The sequence below is a fragment of the Ursus maritimus genome, unplaced genomic scaffold, assembly GCF_017311325.1.
Source record: "Ursus maritimus isolate PB19 unplaced genomic scaffold, ASM1731132v1 scaffold_18, whole genome shotgun sequence".
NCBI lineage: Eukaryota > Metazoa > Chordata > Mammalia > Carnivora > Ursidae > Ursus > Ursus maritimus.
In genome coordinates, this window is record NW_024424230.1 from 18,060,258 (window position 1) to 18,076,710 (window position 16,453).

General features: G+C 33.8%; 1 protein-coding gene across 1 annotated transcript in view; it reads right to left on the minus strand.

The window, feature by feature from the left end:
- WDR7 (WD repeat domain 7) overlaps positions 1-16,453 on the minus strand; it is a 337,551-nt gene that overhangs the window by 209,445 nt on the left and 111,653 nt on the right. The window contains exons 18-20 of the mRNA XM_040632480.1: positions 10,144-10,242; positions 7,502-7,620; positions 5,678-5,801 (exon numbers count right to left, since the gene is read on the minus strand). Of these exons, the coding sequence (XP_040488414.1) occupies positions 5,678-5,801; positions 7,502-7,620; positions 10,144-10,242 (342 nt within the window). The remainder of the gene's footprint in view (positions 1-5,677; positions 5,802-7,501; positions 7,621-10,143; positions 10,243-16,453) is intronic.

Here is a 16,453-nt window from a genome sequence, read left to right on the forward strand (position 1 = left end):
AATATTTCAACAAAAAGGGTTAACATTTTTTAAAAATCCAAGTACTTAGTGACTTTTAAACCCTCAGTTACCTAGAAAATCATTCCTTAGAAGGCTGTTAGAGAGTTCCAAATAACTGAGGCATATATAAAAAAGAAAGAAGGAAGGAACGCTATGTTGTTTAAGGCCTTTTGAGGGTTGGGGGAGGGACTCACTTAAATCCTGTTCAGCAAACCCCCTAGACTTTCCCCATCCTTTTCCCAGCAAACCCTGAAAATATCTGCCTACCACAGAATGCATTAATATTTAAATTTTAACCAGCTACAAGAGACTTTTCCACTACCTCTACAATATATAGTTCCATCTTACCTTCTTGTATATTGTTGGTCCATCCACATTTGTGCTCAGAATGACCACTACCTTATAATCGTCAGAAAGTGACTTCAATTCCGGGTTAAAATAGGTACTACAGTGTGGCTTGTTGAAAATCAAACCCAAAACATTTACTAGGAGTGTCTTTCACTGAACAAAGAAATCCTATTCTGTTTCCAAGGGGGATAAAAAAGAGGAGCCTAACCCTGGTAACCTTAGCACAAAAGGAAGCTAAAAAGGCAGGGACTCGATAAGAACAAAGGATTGTTCTTTCTGATGACATCAATACGTATTAAACACGATGTGTTACACATCCTTCTATCAATATCTGAGATGATAAATTTGCAAATTAATACATTGGTCATAACTGCATAAAATTACAATAGCACCCTCTTTAGAAGAGATTTTGATTTATATAATGGTAGTAACTTTTATGTGTTTAATGTTTCTGAAATTAAAGGAGGAGATGAGCCACAGTGTGCAAGCAGAATACAACGTACGAGAAATAATTACGCTTGTGACCTCATGCCCTATAAGGTCACTCTGCATCACAGGCCAAAGGAAATCAGGAACCATCAGCATTTACCTCCGCGTAGTCACTGCCTGGAATGAAGGGCAAGCGCGGGTATATTTCATAAACTAGCAGGAGGTTGACCTCATAAAAAAGTCAATTATCAAAATGCTACATGTAGAATGTCACAAAAAGAAATATATAAAAGCGGGTTCTACAAAATATCTTCCCTTCAAAGTAAATCTGAGACAACTTAAACATTTCACCTGAATTATAACACGTTTCACAAAATAACATTAACCCTTCCTTAGTAAAAATAATTTAAAAATTTCTAAAAAGTATTTTGTAATATAAAAGTGATTACAAATACATGAGAAAGAGTGATAACCAGAAAACATTTACAATATTTATATAAGTCACTATCACAAGAATGTATGCAATATTTAGAATTCTGGTCCTATAACCATTACACTAAGAATCACAATGCACTTACCCTCAAATTTTCTATCAGAAATTAAGCATCAAAAGTTTACATACTGCCTGCATTTGTAAGGGATAAAATGTTTCCTAGCACGTCCTGGGACAGGACTCCATTACCTGAAGGAAAATTCTCATATCACTCAACAAGGACTTGGTTTTTATGAAAATTTGTGAACCGGCTTTTCAGTTAAGGCAGACTATCGCTCCTTTTTCCTCCCTAGTGATTTCTGGTCTACTGCCAGAATTTCTGAGCACTATAAATTCAAGTGAATTCGAGGCAGTGACAATAAGGAGAACAAAACTACAGAAACTAGCACAGCAAAGGAAAGGAGACAGTCAGCCAACATTTACTGCATGTATGATCCGCTGTGCTGGATGCTGTACAGAAGTTTCTCCTTTACTGCTCTCCCCAGCCCTAAGAAAAGCAACTGGCTTCTGGCCCACTGCTTTCCTTAGGTTCCCAGACAAACCTACAAAAGGCTTTTATTACATAATGGACCTAAATAAAATTCCAGAAGACCCCAGTCACTATGACCAGTTGACTTAAGTTGTCATCTTAGTCCCAGCTCACCTACTTACTGGCTGTGAAGTCAGGGAAAGGTACTTCCCACTTTAAACCTCAGGCCCCAGAGCTGTTAGATGAAGGGCTATCACAGCCCATCAGCCTAGTATGACATTCTGCTCTTCAAGCAAAAGCATTCTCTGAGTCTCAGACATCTTACAAAGGGACTCTTAGACGAAGCTCAGTCATAACTTAGGAGCTGCCAATATTGCTTAATTACTGCACATTTTTAAATGTTTAGGCTGATTAAATTATCAGAAAATATCTGATGAATGGTGTATTTACCTTGGTACTTGATATTTTACCTACTTCAGTAAGAAGATTCCTGCGGTAAAAATAGGTTTTAAGTTCCTAAAAGAACATTTTATGCTGTTACTAACTTGCTACGATAATCATCTCCTCGAATATTAATGACCATGGTAGAGACAATTTCACTACAAGCACGTTATGGCAGGTGTGGGCTGTCCACCAGCTGGCTCCATAACCTTTTGATCCCTTTGGACAGCAAATCTGTTCAACAGCCCTATGTGGTCATTTCTCATTTGTTGTATGCTTTCTTCTCCTTTCACACATTCAGAATCCTTACTCCTTCAGCTTGACATTCTTTTATTAAAGTAGAAAGCTCCCAGTAAACATATTAATTTTATACTCAGACAATGTAAAAGTTCCAGAATAGATTATTATAGAAAAAGAGTTGTTAGTGTAAGCCATTTTAGTTACATGTAGACTGCATGTTTATTCTTTCACTAAAAATACAGTAACAGGAAGTGATAAGATTAAAATTCTAAGTAAGCCAACATTCAGTTAATAATCTGACCTAAGAACAACCTAGTTTATGCTAAACAATGATGAGAACCATTTTCTTACAATTAAGAGTGATTTTCTTACAGTTACACGTTTCTGCTCCAATTTGTTGTTGTTAAATATGGCTAGAAATGACATTGTGTGAAAGCAGGATTAGCTCAAGTATCTATTCATTCCTTTATCCCCAACATCATTTTAAGATCTAAGGATGCTGGAGGAAGCAAGAATAAATGGTGGTTAAGAAATATCAGTTTTGTAGTCTGACAGTCACTTAGTAACTGAGGGACCTTAAGAAAGTTCTTTAATCTCTCTAGGCCTCAACCAACGCATCTGGGGGAAAAAAAGTGGGGAGTGGTAGTGACACTAGTGCCTACTTTACAGGCTTATTGCAGTGGCTTAATGAAATAACACAGACCTTTTGCACTTAGCAAAAGCCTGACAGACAGAATGTTCAATTAATGGTAGGTACTGTCATTATTTTACTTACACCGTATCCTCTCTGGACTCTCTAACAGACCTCTAACCTAGCAACATAGACATTTTCATCATTGCTTCAGGGAGTAATCTGAGACCATATTACACCTTTATCTTGTAGCTAACTCATTCCCTTCTTTCCAGGAAAAAATAAAATAAAATGGCATTCACCACCATTGCTAATGATACTTTTCTTCCCAAATTGTCAAGAATGCAACACTGTATGCATCTTTCACGTTTTCCTTAGACCATTATACATAATCTGTAATCAAGCCTTAGAAATACCTTTTATTCCACTCTATCTACACTTAGGTCTGGGTCCCACATTCCCTCTGTAGTAGCTTCTCAGCTATGTATTCTACTTCAGTCCACTTTCCCACTGTAATCCGCTCCAAACAAAGGTGTCCTGAAACAGTTTCTTATACTTCCATAGCAGCATCGTCCTTTCAAAAGGATCTCTAATGATTTGCTATTGTTTTACCTTCAACCTAGGTTTGTCCTTTAATTGGAGCATCTTGCTTCCTCCAGCATCCTTAGATCTTAAAATGGTGTTGGGGGTAAAGGAATGAATAGATACTTGAGCTAATCCTGCTTTCACACAATGTCATCTCATAGCTTGTCCTTAAATTGGGGCATCTTTTACTCATTAAGGCTTATGATGAGCTGATGAGCTAATTCTGTTTTTCAGAATATTACAAAGCTAACAGCGACAAGTGGCTGAACAAACAGGACTGTTCAGCGTTCTTCAAATGCTCAAAAGCAAAGCTTTTTTCACCCTAGCCTTATTCTTTTAAACATTTTTTTTTACATTGTAGAAGATATTAAAACCTATACATATTTAAGTAAGAACTTTAAGCCTAATACCTTTCATAGCATCCATATGTTTAAAGACTTTGGTTTTTCAATTTCCTTGTATTAAAATGGAAAAAGTCCCAGTAAGCAAATGAAAATCAATATTATCTCAGTAAATTCTGTTATCTAAACAGATTAAAGAATTTTAATTAGGGGGCGCCTGGGTGGCACAGCGGTTAAGCGTCTGCCTTCGGCTCAGGGCGTGATCCCGGCGTTACGGGATCGAGCCCCACATCAGGCTCTTCCGCTATGAGCCTACTTATTCCTCTCCCACTCCCCCTGCTTATGTTCCCTCTCTCGCTAGCTGTCTCTATCTCTGTCGAATAAATAAATAAAATTAAAAAAAAAAAAAAGAATTTTAATTAGAGTTGTTAACATGCGATATTATGGTTATATGTAAAACACCTATTTGCATTTTTACAGATTATGAATGTATTTAATATAAAGTGCTTACCACAGCCTAGGCATTGTTCCATGCACTTACGAATATTACCTCATTCCAAACTCAGAAAAACCCTATAGTCTCACTAATGTCTTCATTTCATCTGTGATAAAAGTGAGGCTGAGAAAGGTTAAGTATTCAAGGTGGTCACATACCTAAAAACAACCACTAGAGTCACCACCGACAAACATCTGGTAGTCTTACACCAGATATAACAATTATAGCACTTTTTGAATCTTGTTTTCATATCCTTCTTAAACAATCATGTATTGTCTGTCTTGACATGTATAGTGAGTATCTTATTACTAAGAATTTGGTATTGGCAAAAATCACTTAAAATGAATCTACCTAAAACCTAGGCCAAATTTTCATAGTAAAAAGTTGTAAGTTTCATTGAGAATTTAACTTAAAAAGAAAAACTGATTTTATCTTATACTCAATATAACAGTTCAAAATTTTAATTCCAGAATAGATTATTATAGAAAGGGTTGTTAGTGTAAGAAGAATTCTTTAGAAGAATAAAGAATCAATTCAGAAGAATAAAGAATCAATCAAATGATGAATTGGGGATGAAGTATACTTTTCTAGAAAGAATAAAACTACAACAGCATAATACAACTTTTCTTCAATGACCACTTGACCTAGCAGCAGGATCACAAAGGTCTGATTCTGCAAAAAATATTCAAGCACTTCAACAATTCTTCCCAAGGCCTTTCCCAGTCCATTCAAATTGTATTCTTTTGAAAGATCCGTCCGTCAAAATCCTTGCTAATTTTCTTTTCCGATAGTACGCTGGTCTAACTCTACCCAATCTTTATTTCTTATGGATTTGCAACTCCAACTTCAACTTGGAAAAGATCTGCCTTATGCTGTACTTGCCCGTCATCAGATCCCTATCTGCAAGTTGGCATCCGCAAACATAATCATGCAACGGAAACAGATGCTACTGTTCAACAGAGTAGGAATTTTTGATTGGGGATTAATTTTTAAGAGCTCAGTCCATTAGAGAGCATTTAGATATATTCTTTTAAACCAAACCCCAAACCCCCAAAGGAATTCAGAAAATGAATGCGTAGACTTCGAGGACCCCTTATTTTCACTTTAAATGACTCACAATTTTTTTGACAGGCAGTAATAAGCGTATCTGTAGGTTTTAGAACTTTTGTATGTAAACACGAAAAGCTTCATGGAGAACTCTTACGTGATATGACGTGGTCCATATACTGAGGTAAATAAGGGGCCCAGGCGTCAATGGCTTCCTTCCGCCCTGCCTGCTCAATTCTTCGCAGTTCAGCTAGAAGCAGGGCCTGAGCGGCTTCTCTGACCTGAGAAGGAAACGGAGCCGAATGAAAAAACAGGAAGTACGTCAGTTGGTGAGGTGTTTAAAAACTAGAAAGTTCATCACGAACTAAAGCTAGAAAATATACAAGCCACATTTATTTACAAGAGAAAAACTACAAACCAAATAATGAACTAAGTACTGAATAAACTGGATGTGAGCAAAATCAAAGACACTTTAATGAATGATCTCACTGAAAAATATTTTAACACTAATAGAATTATATTTGTACATTTATGCAGCAGTGGGTTTAAAACTCCATTTTCCAAAGCTTTTAAAACATTCTTGCACTTTAATTTTCACTTTAAAATTTCCATATAATTGGTACTGTTAAAAGTCACTGTCAGAACTGTTAAACTTGTCTTCTCTTTTAGCCTGAAGAAATTTTACCTTATCTAGTGAATTTCTTTATATTTATATACTGAATAGGTATTGTTTGCACAATCATATGTCTACATCTGCACAATTCCTGTATACCTAAGACATGTTTAAACAATTTTTTTCAACAAACAGGCAAAATATATTCCTGTGTAATGGCATTAGTTCTACAGAAGGAACCTAGTTTTCAGTTAAATCATTTCAGTTTGTCCTTCAATGCGGCACACGTTTATTTTGCTATTTCAGTTAAGTTTTATTTTGGCAAATTACCACAAGCATGGGGTCAAAGAAGCCAGTCAATTGTCAAGTGGTTTATGAATCAATTTATTAACTCTTTATCACTGAAAAGGTAACTCAGCAATGTCTGATAAGAGTTTGAATAAAAATTGTTTTAAATTATAACTGACTTTTAAAGTGAATTCAAATACTATTCGATGCAAAACCATAAAAATTTTAGTATGCTACAGTTCCACTTAGAATTGAGGGAAGGGAAACCAGATGGGGGAAATATTTATATCTGATCAATTTAAAATCTTGAATGATACAAACTGCTATAGCTAGATAGGTCAAATGCCATAATAAAGGAAATCTCTATCTATAAAACATTTCCAAGTCCCTGGTGATATTATATTCCAAGCCAATGTCTAATACAGCATAAGTCCATTAACACAAAATAATAGCTACCATTTATTGAGCTCCTACCATGTGTCAGGCTCTGTACTGTTTTACTTGCATTATCTGATTTGATCCTGACAGCAATCCCACGAGGAATATATTATTATCTCCACTTTACAAATGAGCTTCAAACAGGTTAAGTAAATTGCCTAGGGTCACAAAGTTAATAATTGGCAGAACTGATATTTAAGCCTGGGCCTCTTCAAATTCCAAAGACTTTCTTTTATTATAACATACTATCTTCCACTAGACGATGGCTATTCACTTAGAATTTGACTGATGTGATTATTACTCAGTGTGTGATTTTGGGGGAGGTGGGTGTATGTGCACAAGCATGCATTTACGTTAATCTATATAGAACAATCTCTACAGAAACCAATACTCAAAGAAGCAGTTCCATAAAGTATACAAAACCTTTAGTCAAATACTCACTGGATTAAAAAGTAAACAAACACGCAAGCTGGAACATTACTGTTCAGTATATTAACTGAAAAAAAATCACAAATCTGTATTTTCTACCACATAATAAACAGGTGAAAAGAAATTAGATAAACATTAACCATTTCGTTTCAAATTTACACTTGTCTACTGCTTTCAGGTTTTTGTTTTCTGTCCATACCACATCAGTATTACCTCCAAGCATCGATCTTGCCATCTCCGAGCCAGCATCTCTAGAAGTGGAGGTCTAAATTTATCCAATCCCAGCAGGTCTGGCAGCATCACACAATGCATAGCAGCCAACTGACTCCATCCTGTTAAAATGTAACGTATTACAAATACTTTGAGCATTTTGGCACTCCCTAATTCAAAGATGTTTCTTTAAATATACCAAAATTTAAAAAAGGGTAAATGTGCTTAATTGCGTTATAAATGATTTCAATTTATTAGATACTTTATACAAATAATTATATCAAATGTAGTTCATTATAAATCATGTAATTGGTACTTTATAAGAACTCTCAAAGACCTAAATAAAAATAAACTTCCACATAAAGCATATACAAATTCTCCAAGGAAAACATATTTCTAAACAGCCCCTCTAAAATAAAACATATTCAGGATTGAGAAAGCATAGAAATAAACATGTACTACAGCTGTAGACTTGAAACCACTTTCAGTTAAAAGGGCATTCACACAGATATCGAAAGATAAGTTCATGTCTCTTAAGGCCTGGCCATCTGTGTATGACCACCTTTGTCAGTCAACAGAAATGTCTTCCCTTGTCTGTCACAAGGCCTTTAATTAATACTTATTGATCTCTTTTCTTACAAAAAGAATCAGATATTTAATCACAATCATAACTGAGAAAGTAACATAACACCCATTTTGAGAGGAAAAATGAATTCAGACATTTCATAAAATAAAAACCAGATAATCCAAAATTGACATCTAAAGTATCATTAACTTTAATCTATGGGAATAAAAGTTATTTTTTCCAAGATTCTAGTCCATAATATATATGGAACTTGATTATATGAAGAAAGCAAACACTGCAAGCCACTGCAATATCTAAAAGTATCAGTATCCAGACATTCTCAAATAAGCATTTCAACCCTGTTTTAAAGGTGTAAGGTGTCTGAAAAATATATACATAATAAATGCCTCAGTCTTCCCAAATCATGTATGAAGCCACTACTAATCCACAATAATTACCATTATCTTCTGGGGATAACACTTAAAGACAAATAATCAAGAATGAATGCAAAAAACCAATTACCTACTACCATATACAAGGTGAGTTATCTGTGATCACAGAATTTTAACAAATCGATGTTTTGAAATAATCTAAACTGCAGTTTTCTAAAACAACAAGAACCCTATCATAAAATTCAAAATAATTACTGGGATTGCTGAAAAAAAGAGAGAGAGAGAGAGAGAGAGAGGGGGGGAATCAGTGAGTAACAGATAAGCCACCTAGCTAAAGATTCATCCTTTCAGTAAGGAAATTCTCATCAACTGAGAATATATAACTAAATAATTAAGGTGATGAGCACACACATTTTAGATTCCAATTTATTTTCAATAGAAAATATATATACATATGTAGAGGAGATATATATATTTAATATATATATACTTAATATATATATATATATACTTACACACACAGAAATATATATGTAAATATAAATTATAACCTAACAATTTCTTGAAGTGCTTTAATGTCTCATAAAAGTATGAGGTATATTTATGAGCTGAATTTTTATAGGCTAGTGATTCTCACCATGGTCCAAAATCATCAGTTCGTTGTTTTTTTTTTTTAACTAGCAAATTACTATTTTTCACAACATCTTAATAAATTTGACCCTAATTAGTTTGCTAAAATCCAGTCTTGGCATACTAACCTTGTTCATGTCTATGACAGGGAAACCAAACAAAAAATGAGTTACACTTTTGCACTCCCAAGTTTTCTTTCCAAATGAGTGGTACTTCGAACATGGGCTCTGTACTTTACAGATACTGTACCATTCTTTCCATTTGAATGGACTGGTAATACTGTTTTTTAGTGAAGAGTCAGAATCAATATGGATTACATTTGAGATTTTGTAAACTTCCTCCTTTTTATATTATACATACGGGTCAAGACAGAGCCCACAATGAAGACAGTGGATATAACTCAGAGCTTACAAGTTCCGTTAGGCTTCCAGGCAGTAAATATAATCCTATAATGGCTCTTGGGGAAAAAAGGTTTGTGGATTCCATTCACATTTTCAGAGTTCCAAAAATACTTTCAACTAGCATAACTCCACAGGGATAATATGATAGCCTAACTACATTTTAAAAATTGAAATTACGGATTTTTGCCTCATTCAGAAACAAACAGTAAGGAGGACAAACAGGTGAATTCCTTGCAGTTTATAATCACTGGTGCTAATCAACATTCTGAAGACTTTTCAAATAATAATGTAAACAGACCCCTCACATCTCCTTCTAACTCCCTCTAATTAGTTCTAAAACCAAAGATCACACGGCAAACATCATTATGAAAACCAATCCACCTTTTAATACCTACTTCACATCAAAGATTAGTATCTTTGCACTTCTTCAATGGCATTCTAGATTACAAGAAACACAGTTTATACCAGCCAGCAGTAGCATTACATTTTCATAACTGGTCCTTATCACTGACATTAGCAAATAAAGTTAAAAAGTGGAAAATTTAGGATCTCATATATAACAAAGCAGATAAATGTATAAACTGGATAAAAAGAACATGTCACATCAAAATAAAGCACAGACTGAAAGGGAGTTGTTAGAAAGTTGAGAGAGAATACCTTCATTTACTAAGAAACAGGTATGTAAAGCAGGAGTAGAAGCAGGGTCAGAGCCAGAGTGGTCAGCATCAGACCGAACGGAAATGACAGGAGCAGGAACTTGCAGAGAAAACAGAAGAAATAAAGAGGAGAGAATTGAGGTACAGCGGCTTCTGAAAAAAAGCTCAGTATTAGTGAAGAATGAAAAACAAGGTTGGCAAAATATAGTAAATGGAGAACTGAAAAATGATGTTTTCATCAGAAGGACATGATTGTTGAGGATTATGAAGGGAAATGATATATTTTATTGAATAGTAATCACAGTGTAGTCAAATCCCTCTTACAACCAAAATCTATTTAATATTCTAATTTATCAATGTACTAATTAATACAAAAACAGTTCTAAAACAAGAAGGCTACAAGGAAAAAATGACAGACATATTAAGAATTTGCAAAAATGTAATTCAATTTTTAAAATGTATCACATACTGAAAAGTTTAAGTTAGTCTTCACACTGCCAATTACATTTTTCTAATAATTTATTTCCTATCCTTATGTGTAAATTATTTTTTGATATCTCAAACCAACATCCACTGAAATCATTTCAAATTTCCACATTTTATAAAAATACAATTTAAAATCTGCCAACTTATAAAGAATACATATACTAAACAACTTTTGTGAGAAGAACCCTAACATCACTTCATTTTTAGTTTAAAAAATATTTTTATGATACCCATGTTTTATATTATAAAAGTAATTCTTGTGAATGTTCTAATCCTCGTAAAATACATGCAACAACCCCACCCAACCCCCCAAAAAGTTATGTTACCAGGAAAATGTTTCAGCTTAAATTATCATATGAAAAGGCAAAAAGACCGTATGGCACACACATTCTACAACTGGAGGTCAATGTTAAGATTTAGAGGTCACCATTTGACACTTCCTTCCTATGGAGAAATTACCATATGTCATGCACAAGCATCTTCAAATTAATCCCTCTCCTTTCTTCTGTCATTGAACAGCAATAGGTTTGGGCTCCTGAACAGATTAAGCATTGTCCACTGAATGATATGTTTGTTTTTCACACAGTGAAGTTCCTTTGTAACTACAGGACAGCTGCATGAAAACAACTTTTCATAATTTCCACACGAATGCATCATAATGTCAATCAGGCACGTGTGAGGTAGTAAACAGAACTAAAAGTACATGAACAGTAATAAAAACCAGACAATCCAACTCCATAAACCCTAAAAACCACATCTTGCACACATGAAAGTCTCATCTGGGAAATTATAACTGCTTTTATTATGAAAAGACCTGTTTTTTTGTTCCTTATGGAATAACAATAATTTTATAATGTTACGTTTACGAATGAAACAGAGCTTTTCGTAAGTGCACATTTCCTAAGATATAAGACTTCCGTAATCTTGCAATGAAATCTCAAATATTTTTATGTTCCATTGAATAAATTTTTCATTTTAAAAATAATTTTTAATTATAAATTCAGTTATTACAGCCTATCAAATATTCACTTCCTCATGCAAAAAAGTTAGTGAGCTGGGATGGTAGAGAGTAATTTTCAGGTTTTAGCTTTCAAGCCACCAAAATTGTTCACAAAGTTCCTCTGGTGGTTTTCAACAGCTGGAACTTTTCTATAATTTTACTTAAAAAAAAAAAAGAAATTATTATTATCATCCCTGAAAAGGCCGTGTATTTGATTTTACTCTTAAGTGAGAGGACAGTAGAGTGAGAGGTGAGGAAATTCAATACAAATGAATAAAAGTTCAGGACTGAATGATCATTACCCTAGCCTGGTCAAGTACGTAGTGGGATTAAACTCCATCTACTGTAAGTCACAAGCATAAAGGAAACTAAAAATCTACTGAGAAAACTGCCAGAATGAGCCTAATAGGTCTTAATAGAATAATGTTCAATATATGTAAGTTTATTTTTAATGAGAGAAATAAACAGACTCTTTGAGTCCTGTTTAAATGACAGTATATATAGAAAAAGCCATTTACATTTTACTTTAATAAATTCTGTGAGCACAAAAAAAAATCAAGACTACTGTAAGAGAGATCAAGGAATCAGATTTACTATGCTTTAAAAATCTTGGCATCACCACCAAAAAATACTTCATTTAGACTACCTCACAGCTGAGACTGCAGAAACTAGAACTACTTTTATAATTGAGAATATTCAAATTAACTCTGCTTGAGCTTTTAAAACTGTCCACATATAGAAAAATCAGCAGAAGAAATTTAAAAAGTACCACTTCCAAAACAAAAACCTCAAGGTTTAATGACAATAATAAATCTGAAAGAAGTCATATGTAGCGCTGAATATTGACAATTTACAGCATAACGTAAAACCGAGCATTTGGTTTCTTAAAACAAAAAAGCTGTGATGTCAATTATCAATTGGCCTCTCTTATTAAGGATTAGTAAAACGTAATGGCAAAAGTCTCAGCATAGCTTCAAGTGATGAAAGACGTGGCACAAATTCTATTATTTTACCTAGGAAAGTTCTTTAATTTTGTAGCTAGGAGCCTCTTCAACTACTTACTATCACATGAAAAGACAGGCAAAGATAAACGAACTATGTGACAATATACACACACTCACATACGCTCTGGCCTCCCATTAAATAGCATCTACATAGCACTCAATGTTACATCATCTTTGGTTTTCAGTTTTTGAATAGGTCTATTTCAGTCTTTGTTTGAAATCTGACTCTGAACTCCATTGTTCCCTACTGCCACTGTGACATGATAAATATATAAAGGACAGAAAGGGAACATACTTTAGGTAGCAAGTTATTGGTCTAAACCTCATCAGTCTCCTGGTACATGAACACAAATAGCCCTTTCAATACGTTTTTCAGAAGGGAATAAAGAAAATCTAAAAAGTTTTCTGTAAAACCAAATGCAGTGTGTAAAGAAGTTTTTCCAAATAAATTTATTTCCAAATAAATAAATAAAATTATTTAATAATGAATCACTTTATCTAAAGTGTTACAGGATAATCACAAAACTTCAAGAGGAGAGGATAGAGAAGGACGCATTCCACACTAGGTCTGTCATTCAATGTAGAGATCTTAGGGCAACATCTGACTTTTTATAAATTTCCTTTGTGTCTACACTTTCATATCTTAGGGAGACGAGTGTTCTCATCATCCTTTAAGTCAACATGAAGCATTAGGATAAATCATTAATCAAACATTCTAAGGAAAAAGGATATCCTTAAAATGCTATGAAGGAAGAGCACAGAAAGTCTAAGGACAATAGGGAAGTACAAGGTTCCAGGAAATAGAAAGGATAAGGACCTACCATAAAGCAGAATGAATTAATAGCCCAAGATGGTGTTCTGACAGACATACATCAAGGCAAAATACAAAAGTGCTAATAATGTTTGAAAAATACAGTAACTCTACTTAACCTCCAGATCACCATTGGATTACATCAGAATTGGAGTAAGTTCAGATGTAATGACAATTTTACCTTGGACTATAACTCCAGCCAGAGTCCAAAAAATAAAAATAAAAATTTTTTTTAAAAATCCTGCTTCTATAAAAGGTCTGCTAACATCTAAAATAAATAAATGAGCTAAGACCAAGCACCATGGGGGGAGAGTTTGTATTACAGTGAAAGATAAAGTGATAACATGAACACTAACTTGAATTGGACATATGGAGGCTATTCAAATTTTCTATTTCATTTAATTAACAATAAGCACCTATTATGTGCCCGATGTTGGGCTAAGCATATAAAAAGTCATAAAGATTAGACAAAGATGCTGCTCTCAGTTACTCAGAGTCTGGCAGGAAAAGCAAATAACTAATTAAAATATTATCATCAACTGCACTGTCCTCTGGATCTCCTCCACTAGACAGAAGCTCCTTGAAGGCAGAGATTTGTTGTGTCAGCCTTAAGGACCCAGCACCTAGTTCCTGACATTCTGACACTAGAAGCATCAAGAGAAGGTATCTATAGATTCATTCATCTAAATATTTACTGACCGCCTTCTATGTTTCAGCTACTGTTCCAAGAACTTGTGCTAAATCAGTGAATAAAAAAGAACAAATGTCTGTCCTCTGAGCTTCCAAAGTCACAAGCCAATTTTCAAACTAAAAGGCACATATAAGTTCAAACACAAAATTTTAAGGAGTCTTGAGGTCCATCCATTGACCTGATATATATACTCCATATTTCTTGCTATAGACCCTGGAAAAGGATGATGAGAAATTATTGATTAATTTATATAAATGATTCATGAAATAATTTAACAATGACTACCTCCTACTTCTACGTTTAGACAACCTAAATTAAATCCATTTCTGAAAAATAAAATAGCAGATACTGTAACATAATCCTATATATTTAAATTGCTTAGACTTGCTTCCACACCTACCACTGAGTAAAGATACAGCTACTAACATAGACATAGGGTCAATCAAGATAGGCACTAGAGACACAGACCAAAGACTTATGCCATAACATTATTGAATTGATCAAGAGAAGTACAGTATGTCAGAATGTAGATAAGCCTACAGCTATGGGGAGATTTAGGGCTGTATAACTATGAACAAAAATTTAGTTTGACATTTCTGATCCCTTTCTCAAGTGAGATGTTTTATAAAGTACACAATCGAGTATCTAATAAATAAAAACTGTTTCTATCAAAAAGTACATGACTGTCAGTAAATGTTAATGATTGGCAAAGACTGAATTAACAAGCCCACTGCTAGACAAAATAAAGCTCTTGTGAAGAAATTATTTTCCAATGAAATACCCTGATAATGTTTATGAGAAATTATGTTAGCTGAACTATCTATATCATCTTCATTCTTAGACCCAAATGTCTATGAAAGGTCCAATCCCCAGCTAAAGTCTTTACTCCATATAGATTATTTTGCAGTTGAACAAGTATTAGCCAACACATAAGTGACAGTTTATCGAAAAGGACCATATTCATCTTTGCAAACCAGCTTGAAAAATGGATTGTGAGTCAATGTGTACTGCAGTGGGAGTCAGGAAAAGAAAACATAAGCAAAGAGGAAAAAGTTTAAAAGCAAACCAAGCTAAGAGAAGTCAGAACAGAAAGACAAAAATATAATACCCTAACTGCTCAAATGTAGTCAGAGAACTCCGAGCTCTTATCTGTTCTCTTACCACTTCTTACCCTAAACTAGTTGTTTATGTTCATGAGCTATCTACTAGATATATATACTCAAGAGAGTATACGTCATTCTAATCTTTCTAATGACCCAAAGAGAGTTGTTTGGAGAAAAAAAAGGACTTAATAAATATTTGTTAAAGAGATAATTACTCCATATTTTCAATATTCAAATAGAAAGTGGGTGTCATGATGCCATCCTATTTTATCACGTAACTCTCACTACAGATTGCTAACTTTCATTTACTTTAAAAGATAAGCATCTGTGTTGTTTCAAATGGGAATTCCTAACTCTACTGCTTTAAATAAATGTTTTGGAAAAAGACTCAATCCTCAGTGGCCCCCCTCTTCCCTGCTCTCAAAACATGATGATTCATGAGAGGAGAAACGTTAAAGCATTCGAACTGTAACATCCTCAGACCTGACCAGGTGAGTAAATTCAATACCATAACAGTGGTAGAGTACACAATGCATCACGAGAATGTGACAAACTAAACTGGATGTCTCATATCTGCTCGGATTACAGAGGGAGAAAAATGTAATCCAAGAAGAAACATCAACTACAAAGAATGATAATGAAGATGGTAATGAGGAGGACAACAAATATGTCTAACGGGAACTGATCTTAAATGAAGCTCTGAACTAACCAAATGGAGGAGAATATGCCCTGCCACTGATTTGTATTGTATAAGGTGGAAGATATTTTCAGTGAATTTAGAACATAAATACATGTTATTATAGAAGCACAGATCTAGAGTTAAAAGGTGTTGTTGTATACTAATCATACCACTGTAACTAACCATATTTTAAACAAGTCTCTTACTTTTGTCAGCCTATTTCCATTTCTCTCTGAAGTAATGGCTCTAAAAATATTATATGTTATATACACTATATAACATATATATAATATATATATGTAGCACTATATAACATATAAAAATATATATATTATATATAAAATATTGTATGTTATATACACTATATATACACTATATATAGTGTATTTTATATATATAAAACATAAAGAATTTTTATTTTATGAAGTAATAGTATATTTGAACATTTTAAAAGCATATAGTGTATGTTATATACATATACTATATACATATATAGTGTATTTTATATATATATATATATATATATATATATATATA